Source organism: Morone saxatilis, unplaced genomic scaffold (assembly GCF_004916995.1).
Source record: "Morone saxatilis isolate NCDOM2014 unplaced genomic scaffold, NCSU_SB_2.0 Contig2, whole genome shotgun sequence".
NCBI lineage: Eukaryota > Metazoa > Chordata > Actinopteri > Moronidae > Morone > Morone saxatilis.
This window is the reverse complement of record NW_023339762.1, coordinates 17844219-17853954: the sequence shown is the minus strand read 5'-3', so window position 1 is coordinate 17853954 and position 9736 is coordinate 17844219. Positions and strand designations below refer to the sequence as shown.

The 9736-nt window shown below is 41.9% G+C and overlaps 2 protein-coding genes across 3 annotated transcripts in view; one reads left to right on the top strand and one right to left on the bottom strand.

The window, feature by feature from the left end:
- The window catches only part of LOC118330234 (glycine cleavage system H protein, mitochondrial-like), a gene marked incomplete in the record, with an annotated part of 3034 nt that extends 1005 nt beyond the window's left edge, over positions 1-2029 (top strand). Inside the window, 1 exon segment of the mRNA XM_035664708.1 lies at positions 1459-2029. Coding sequence (XP_035520601.1) covers positions 1459-1556 — 98 coding nt within the window.
- A 638-nt stretch (positions 2030-2667) lies between these two features.
- Positions 2668-7785, bottom strand: si:ch1073-390k14.1 (deoxyribodipyrimidine photo-lyase). 2 transcript variants are annotated; one of them, XM_035664704.1, is made up of 9 exons: positions 7383-7785; positions 5617-6271; positions 5168-5479; positions 4879-5051; positions 4684-4768; positions 3991-4223; positions 3637-3831; positions 3330-3555; positions 2668-3239 (listed from the first exon to the last, which is right to left on the bottom strand). In XM_035664704.1, exons 1-9 carry the CDS (start codon positions 7614-7616, stop codon positions 2695-2697), a joined length of 2658 nt encoding a protein of 885 aa, XP_035520597.1. In that variant the 5' UTR covers positions 7617-7785; the 3' UTR covers positions 2668-2694. The 2 variants fall into 2 exon arrangements, with proteins under 2 accessions (XP_035520597.1, XP_035520598.1); XM_035664705.1 differs by having other exon boundaries at positions 5617-7030; positions 7383-7520.
- Positions 7786-9736: the final 1951 nt, after the last annotated feature.

Below are 9736 nucleotides of genomic sequence, written 5' to 3'. Positions count from 1 at the left end.
TTGCACCTCAGGGCCACCGTACAAATGACTTGATCAACATACTAATGATCGATTATCTGCCTGTGAATGTAACATCTAGTTATTGCTTTATAAATGACAGTAAGATAGCTACTTAATTCAACCGAAGGGCATCAAAAAGGACACACATTGGTTATTTTTCCTGTTTGTTTGTGAGTATAAGTAAACAATGCTCATATTGTTGTTTTGTTATTCTAAGTTTTCACCATACTACTATCAGTGACAAACCTGTCCACGCAATACTTATCAAGTTCCTAATCCTTTTTTTGTTACCATTCCGACTCGGCTTTTAACTAACCTTAAAATCACTTTTTCTAAATCACTGTTACGAAATATTTGAGGGAACGTTAAGGCACATGCCTAATTCCCTTTTTACGGGAAGAAGTGTAAGTCAATAACTCTGGCAAAAGCCCTGGCTGGGTCAAAAATCTTCAAAAAGATTGTAAACAACACAAGGATATTATCCTCCCCATAATTATTGTTATTCTTTAACCCGGATATTCTGCTTTTGAAGGGTTAAACAACTTTGGAAAGTTGGAGTCACATATTAAGTAGCGTGGTGTGGGTTGGCGTTATAAGTTAGTACTTACAGTCTTTTTACCTGTTTCTGAAAAGTGACATTCTATAGAGGTATAGTTTTTAAAGAACTGTTCATGTTGAATCGTATAAACCAAAAAAGGAACCAACTTACAAATAAGCTTACGTAACTTCAAAAACTCAAAATATTAATTTTTGAAAAACTTTTGTTTTGGTTTTTTACTCCATAAAAATTTAAAGTAAAGGTTTGGAGTTAATGACTGTACGTCCTTATTTTAGAAGGTGCAGTAATCCAACAAAAATTAAAAGGGGACACCGGAATAACTTTTATAGATTAATAAAATATGTACTTGATATGCTTGACTATTCTAAAAATGAACTGAATAACCATCTTCTACTTTTCTGATCCTAAGGTGAGTTAATTTTACCCTTCTCTGGTGTCCAATCTTCAAATTACTGCTAGCCATTCAATAGCACCAGTTGGATTTATTCATGTGGTTTTTCTACCTCCCAGACAACAACTAGGTTTCCTTTCATTTACACATATTAAAATCCACTTGGGGACTTGAAACTTGGTTTATGTGGTTTTCCATCTTACCAAACTCTGCTTTTTGCTATTGTAGAAATTACATTATAATTGAATTGTGATGCACTTTCCACTGATACTTTTACTGTGGGTTCATAATGTAACTTAACTATAACACAGAACTATTTTTCACTGGGATGGATTACCAAACTCAAGCAGGCTCACTGTCCCAAACAGATTTTTATACTATAATGAAAAAAGAAAGCCAATGGTGGCAGTGATGTTAAAAATATTTGACTTGTGACAAATGGGCTGAAGTATGCACTGATATGTTCCTTTAGTCATTGCTTAACTTGATTTTAACCTTTTCAACATAGGTTGGCTGATGAAGATGACCATCGCCAACTCTGCAGAGCTTGATGCTCTAATGGACGAAGCAGCCTACGAGAGATACATCCGCTCCATTGAGGACTAACCTAACACCTCCTAATAAGTGCTATGACCCCTTTCTCCTTTTCAAACACCACTGGCAGGAAGACCCACAGGTTGTGCCTGGGTCAGCTACAATGCTATACTTAGCATCCACCAGGGGGGGCTCAAGAGCTCCAGATTGCTGACCTGCCAGTGTTGTAGAGCTGTGAACATTAGGAATCCTTTATCTACTGTTAAAGACTGATTATAGAGGACCTGTCTGCTCTGACTTAACCTCTAATGTTGAGTTATTGCAACCTCAAATCCTCAAACAGAAGAGACTGAGACTCAGTCAATAGAATTGTCCAAGCATTTCAGTCAAAACTTGAATTTCTGTTCTAATGTTCAATGTTAGACTTAAAAAAGCACTTTGGTCTTTATGGTATTAATAATAATGTTGGTCTACACTGCATGTTTGACAGCAACACTGTAGACAAGGGACCTGTAAAGTAGAAAATAAACATTTCCTGAAACATTGTGTTTTCTTTCATCTTTTTATTTTCCAAAGTTTAAACTTTATAAGTATGGGCAGTTTTAAAAATGACACCTTGTCGTAAGGCACTGAACATGTGATATGCTTTGTCTGACAGTTTCATTCAATCACTGTTCTGACCATACACACCATTAAGCCTAAAATCAGACCCAGTTATACTTCCACTTAAACTCATACAAAAAGGTAACCCAACAACCAAAAATTCTAAATACAAAATTGGAACCTGATAAAAAACTTCCAACTTCACTGAAGTATTTTCATTCACACACTGACATAAGTTATTCTGATGTTGCTTACATCAGGTTGTAAACACTCAAACGCTACAATGTGTGTGTGTATTTATGGGAAACGGATACAGACTGGGCCTTTAAGAAAAGAAGCTGCACTGACGTCAAGTGTATTGTTACCTAGAATGACGCCATTGCTCAATACCTGAGATTATACTGAATATTTAACGTACAAAATGTTTTGCAACCCCCTGGCACACATTGTTGCGATTGTTTCAACACAAGCGCATTTTCCTCACTCTATCCACATTGGCCTGTTCTTGCCTCATCTTAAAGATTATTCTGTAACATTTTGTACTTTTGTGCATTTTACTAGTAACTGGTCACCTTGAACCTGTAAACTTTCAGTCTTGACCTCTGGGTCACTTGAGTGAAGTGACCGCCCCACCAGGTACTATAGAAAACCTGTCCTTTGCTGTTGGCGTTCGTCTGGCTCGGCCCCGAGGTGCAGGAGGTTGAGGGAGTCCCTCCATTCTGCGGTAATCACTCTCCAGCCTCTCCTTTCTCTGGGTTCCCTCATACATCACACTGGCAGTAAAGTCTCTCTCATTAAGGAAGGCAATGGTCTCATCCCTCTTGCGGCTCACGTATCCTTTAAGAACAGCACTGTAGGGATTTGAGGCGGCATCTGCATCTGGATCTTCAAGCTGGTGTTTGAATTCCATGCGGGTGATAACGGGCAACAGGAACTGCTTCCCTGCTGTCACCACACCCTCATCCCTTTGTGACAAGCCCAGAGCCTCGGAGACAAGGCGTGGGGGCAGAGGCACCAAGTCGCAGCCTGAGCGCTTATCCACATACTGTCCAAACTCCTTCCGCACCAAAGCTACATCTTGCAGAGACCGACTCCTCCGCTCCTCCAGGTCTGTTATTATTCGCTCAGGATACGTCTGCCCAAACACTACACCTAAACAGTGAAGAGAGCAAGGAAAGGAAGTTGTTTTTTTAAGCTGAACAACTAACTAAAGAAGCCAATAGATGATGATAACTTCCTCACCAGCACGTCGAAGCATGGATGCGGGACATTTCCAGGGTTTGTGAATAAGCTCATCAGGCAGATCTGCAAGTTCAGGACACCATTTCCTAACATAGCTGCCGTAGGGATCGCAGGTCATTGCTGCATCGACGGGGTGCATGACAAAGTTCCAGTGATCCAGACCACACATGCCTCCATTCTGCCACATCATAGCATCTATGGCAACATCTGCATCCACCAGGGTGTCCTTAAACATACGTGGATACAGTCAGTAAACAGTACCTATTATACTGTGTTGCTGCATGTGATATGCCTGTGTTCGTCTCACCTGGAACCAGCGATAGCCTTCTTGCCAGGGCAGGTAGAGATATGCTATGAGAAAAGATGCCACCACGTGTCTCATGTAGTTATTCATCCAGCCTGTCAGCCACAGCTGCCTCATGGCTGCGTCCACCAGAGGGTAGCCTGTTTGTCCTCTCTGCCAGGCCTTCAGGTGGCCCCGATCACTGCTCCACCGCAGAGCCTGCAATTACCAGTGGATGAATAATGCTTTGCTATAAACATAGTTCTTCATAGTGTGATACAGCCTTTTAATTACTGACAACTTTATATAATTATTTCTTTGCATTAATATCTAACAAAGTGTTCAAGTGTTGTCAAGATATTTGTAGCCAATTCCTACCTTGTATGGAGGCCTGAGGGATTCCCAGGGGAGGTCAGGAAACAATATCAGCTGCCAGTAAGCCAAATCTCTCCACGCCAGTTTACGTTGGAACTTCGGGGGTCTACAGCGTGCCCCTTTGGCGTCCCACAGCAGCCAGCGTGGGCTGAGTTGACCAAAGTGAAGGTAGGGAGACAGACAGCTGGTATTTGGAGCATCCGCCCTGCCCGACTCCTTTTCATATCTATACACACCTAGGATACATTGGGGAATCAAAAGGTGCTGTTAGATCAACTCCTCTTTTCTTAAAGGTCCAGTGTGTAACGTTTAGGAGGACCTACTGGCAGACAGGGAAGATATATTCATAGGTATGTTTTCATTTGTGTATAATACTCTTGTGTTTTCGTTTCGAATTAAGCGGGGTTTTATCTACAGAGGGAGTGGTTCCCCCAGTGTTTCTACAGTAGCCCAGAACAGACAAACCAAACAAACAAGGACGTTAGATGGGGCCTTTCATGTTTCACAGCCAGTGTAGTTTCTCCTACACGCTTGGGTAAAGCTAAGGTGAATGGTTTTCATTCTGCAACTATACCGCTAGAGTCCTCTAAAATTTAGAGCACTTAAAGGACATCTGTGTAGGATTTAGAGTCTAAATCCTACACAGATGTCCTTTAAGTGTTTATATGTTAACAGTGTGCATGCAAGGTGTCTCACCATCCTGAAGAAAGGCCTCCAGCTGGGCATGTGCTCCTTCTTCACTGAAATCCCAGGCTTTACGAATGTTCGCTGCCCAGTCAATCTGAATGCCAAAATGAACACAAGAAATTATGAGGACTTCATGATCTAATCTTAATTGTATATTGGGCTATGGCTCGTCCCTGCAGGACTGCTCTGCTAGTGGTTACTGACCGTTGTGCCATCTTTCCTGCGGGGCATGCGTGCCAGGCCTAACGTGTCCAAAGAGACACCCTGAGGCCAGTGGCCAGGTGTGGGAAGAGATACAGGAGGGTCCAGGGGAACCCCTAATGCAGGTCCTGGGTTCTGTTTACAGCAGCTCATGAAGTGAGACACTGAACCTATTCCTAGAGTTCACAATAAAATGAACATATTGACAATCAGCTTATATTGCCATACATTAATATTAAAAACAAATATTTAAACAAGCTCCATACATCAAATGAATTCTGTTGTGACTAACCTCTGAGTCCCACACCGTCCGTGCTGATAGAGTAGGGGTCTCTGAGACAGTACGAGTGGACCATCCGGCATTCAACACCATCTTTCTGAAGGGCTGAGACCACCACATTATCCCTCTCCTTCAGCCAGGGCTCGTAGAGGGCATTAGCCAAGACTGTTCTCGCCCCTGTCTCCTTTACAAGTTGCTTAAGCGTACGCAAAGAAGATCCAACCTCCTTCCCCTCTCCACTAGCCCTGAGAAAGACAAGATGGCTGCCAATGCGCTCCAGAGATGAACAGAAACAAGACAAAGCTTGATGAAGCCAGTATTTACCTGTGATCAAATAAAAAAAAAGATGTGATTAGACAACAGTCAGGAAACTTGCAAATGAATAAGCTTTAGTCTTGTATGAAAAGTTATAAGACAAGACCAGCAACAACCAAAGGAAGTGATGTGCTCTGTCAACTCACAAGCTCCCCCCATAGCCACCGTAATCCCAGGTCCCTCCTCCTCTTCAGGGCTCCAGATGAAGACGGGGATAACAGGTGCACCAACCTCCAATGAGCCATTGAGAGCAGGGTTGTCACAAAGTCGCAAGTCCCTCCTGAACCAGAGCAGTACCGGTGGCGGAGCTGATGGAGAACAAGGCAAACCCACAACCTGCTGGCCAGTGCCTTTACGCCGCTGACGCCTGTTCTTAGAGCGTTTTGGTTTGTCTGATTTATTCAAATCTCCCTCGCCCATTACTTGGTCGCCTTCTTCAACCATTTCTTGCTTGGAAAAGGAGACACACACAGTCTGACTTGTTTCCGGTGCCTCCTTATTATATTTGTAAACTTGTGTGTTCTTCTGAAGCTCAGTCTCTCGAGTTGTCTGTGTTGGGTTTACCTTTACCCAGGGTTCAGTTTGTGAGTTGGTGTTTTCTCTCTGGCCAACTGCATCTACTAGTTGGGTGTGTCTGCTTCCCTGTGGCTGAGATACCGAGATCAGTTGAAGAGAGCTTCTCTGCTTCAGTCTGTCTCCAGGTTGCTGAGGTCGGGACTGGTGGCCCGGGGTTGACAGCTGCTGCTCTTTCATTTCCAGTAGAGAGAGAGCCAACGCAAGTTCCAGTTCATCATCTTCAGTCTACAATTTGATCAGAACAACCCATTATTACAACTGTTAAAATAACTCCTTATAGTCTTCGGGGTATCAAGCTCACTGTTGGAGAAACGTATAAGCTATCTAGTGTTAATGTCTCTTACATTGAGTTATGTGGTTAAAACTCGTATGTTTAATAAGGTCATTTTTAATAAACAAGTATCTGGTCTCCCATTAAATAACTGTCCAAAGTATCCCAGAAGCCCAAAGCATGCTTTTATTCTGTCCATTTTTAATTAACATTGCTGTTAAGGTATCAATACTGCCCATTTTATCGTACACATTATGTATTACATTACATGGACAAGTTTGTGGAAAGGTCAGTGAAAATGGTGCACTGTGCAATATAATCTCTTGTAAGTGTAAGGGATTATATTGGTTTATTGATTTTATGGTGGTAATTGTTAATTATTTAATTATTATTGGGTATTTACTACAGGTATACAGGGCTATAGGTATGCCTTTACCTATATATATGGTTAAAATCTAATTTTTGTACACTCTGCTCATATAATTATTGATATTGTTATATTAAATGTTAAGTTTTTTACTAATTGTATTTTATTTTCCATTTATATACATATTTAATTGTATTTATTACTTGTTATGGTGTGTTTGGTCCGAGAAAGTCACAACAATACTAAAACCGTGAGGGGGAGCAGGAGCTACCACAAAGCTGAAGCTAGCGTTACCTGAGTACAGTAAAGGAGGGACTGAAGAGCCAGGTCTTTTTATCAGGAGCTGCTAGACCAAAAAAGGGTTAAAATGTCAATAAAAGTGGCACTTAAATGTAATTAAATGTATTTTCAATATGGCCGTGTTGCTAGCCGTCATAACTTCACCTACAGTTTATACATTTTGAGTATTTTTGCCTCTCGTAGAGGTGAAGAATCGCTATATGCAGGTTAAATGGGTAAGTAAGACACAACAGACCAACTTTAGATAAATATTTTTATATAATATGCGTTCTTGTTGTTTTAATGGGAGTTTTAAACACGTCTTATTAAAAGAAAAACAGCTCTTTCCTGAAATGTATTCTTTGTAACCCGTGTATTAAAAACGGTTACAACTTGATATTCAACAAACACTCGCTGACCTTAGAGAAATACTCCTTGTAGATGGAGGTCAGGGTGGAGTGCAGGGAGCTGCTGGCCGTGGACAGAGGCTGGATGAGGGACAGGAACTGTGACCGGGTCTCCTGGTGCCCCAGGGCGGACACACACATGGCGAAAAACCCTTCTGGATCCTCTCGACCCTCCAGAACTTCCCTTAACATCTTTCTCACTAAGGCTTTTCTGTCTTCGGCACCAGCCGCAGTTGAAGGAGGCATCTTCAGGTAAAAAAAGGTGACGATTAAAATTATAGATATAAAATGCCTTAAAACTGCTGCTAATTTATAATAAATCTAGTACATGGCTTAAAGTCAGGCATTGAGAAAATAAAGCACTCCCCGAGATCCTCCACCTACCCTCAGTACTGGTTACCAAACAGCTGATTTTGAGTTACACAAGCCATGTGTCCGTGTTTTGTAACCTGCAAAAACTAAAGGTGTCTGTAATGGGATCATATCACCAGTAGGTGGTGCACCAGTCTTATAAATAAGAGCCATGTGTGGAGGATAGTGAAACCCATGGGTGCATGGCTGTTTTTTCACAGCATGTGTAGTAACAGTTGGGATTCCCTGTTTACATTTCATTCATTTGACATTAGGTTTGAGAGACATAGATATAATAAATGCTATATTCTGTTTTCGTCACATCTTTCGCTCTGCCTCTCTCTTTCATCTTCCTGTCTACAGTACAATGCCTCCACGACCAGTTCGTACACCTCAGCTAAAATGTGTCATGACAGGGGGTCCCCACAAGATACATCCAATCAAATAGATACCCTTCGCTCAATTTGAATAAAAAAAAAATGCTGGGGGACATCTCCCTTAAGATAATCATTGTATAGTTTTTACGTAGCCTTCATATTGACAGGAATGTGGTCCTTTTCAAGTGCACCCTATGATGTGAGACTGAAAAACAAAGCCATGAGACGGTGTACCCGGCAGTGAGTTTTTAATCATGGTCTGTATTCACGTTGTAGAGGGGTTGCTAAGTAATTGATTTTTTTAATGAGACCATGCATAAGCGTTTGAAAGTACGCAGCAGGGAACAGTAATTTGTGACACTTGTGAACCAAACTCTAAAATGCTTTGTATAGTTGATAAGCTGCATGCATAATACAGTATTACTGAAATTACTTCTAAGTCTTATTTTGTTCATGCTAAACTATTCCCAAGTATTCATCAAAAATGTGACTCAGGGCTTCGTGTACATGTACATTATTCTGGCTCTTATCTGAGAAGTAGTCAAGAGTGTACGAAGGGAAGATGTGTTGAGAGCTGTGGTATGTGGCGAGGGCAAGACAGAAAGAGAGGGAGAGAGAGAAAGAGATTGAGAGAGAGAGGGAATCAATAGTGTTTAGACAGAGAAGTGGAGTCTAAGTGTGTGATCAATAGAGAGCAGAGAGGAGAGATTAGCTGCTTTTCTCTCTCAAACTAACACTGACAAATTGGTGAATTGGTGTATCGGCCCTTGGGCTAAACGGATTGACCTGCTGTTTCCATGTTCTACCATGTACTGTCAATAAAGATCTGTGTTCATTGTGGCTCTCAATGAAGAGAGTGAATGAAGCACCGGAAAATAGAAACAGGGGAAAGGAAGGAAGTGAAATGGAAAAGGTGGAAACGGGGAAAAACGCGTAGTGTAGCTCAGGTGCCCGAGTAGCCGCAATCCTCACACAATGTCCACACCTCTGTCTCATTAACACATACGTGCACTCACATGTGCATCCTCGTGCACACTGTTATAAAACCATAATAACGTCTCCAGGAAAATTAATGGAAAGACAGATTAAAAACTAAGTGAGGAGAAACGGGCCACTGGTGTAGCTATTTGCAACTCATAAATCATTCTGACACACCCACGCGCGTGTAGACACATGCATAGACACACACACACACACACACACACATACACACACACGTACTGTAATTAACCACAGGCTATTTACTCTCTCCTGCTGTAAATTAGACATGCAGACACAGTTATTACATTAGGGGGATCTGCCATGCAGAATACTAACAGGAGGAGGAGGGGGACACTGGTACACACAACAAACTACTCATACAAACATAAACACACACCCACACACATACACGTACACAAGAAAGAGGCTATGGAAGAATCATAGACTGACGGGAGTGAAAATGAAGCTGCAGCACAGAGAATAGGGGCCCCCAGCTCTTTGTTCCCTGCTGCATTTCATTATCTGAAACGCCAGCCAACACACACGACACACACACACACACACACACAACGCTCCTCCCCCTTCCCTAAAGCTGTCTGCCTCCACTCCATGCATACAGCACAAAAAGACAAGAAAATAGAGATACTGCGTCAGTGC

Coding starts and splice junctions, on each gene's coding strand:
- si:ch1073-390k14.1 (XM_035664704.1), bottom strand. CDS start 7,616: ATGCCTCCTTCAACTGCGGCTGGTGCCGAAGACAGAAAAGCCTTAGTG. Junction 5,052..5,167: donor GGACGGTGTGGGACTCAGAG/GTTAGTCACAAC, acceptor TGTGAACTCTAG/GAATAGGTTCAGTGTCTCAC. Junction 3,240..3,329: donor ATCCATGCTTCGACGTGCTG/GTGAGGAAGTTA, acceptor TTCACTGTTTAG/GTGTAGTGTTTGGGCAGACG.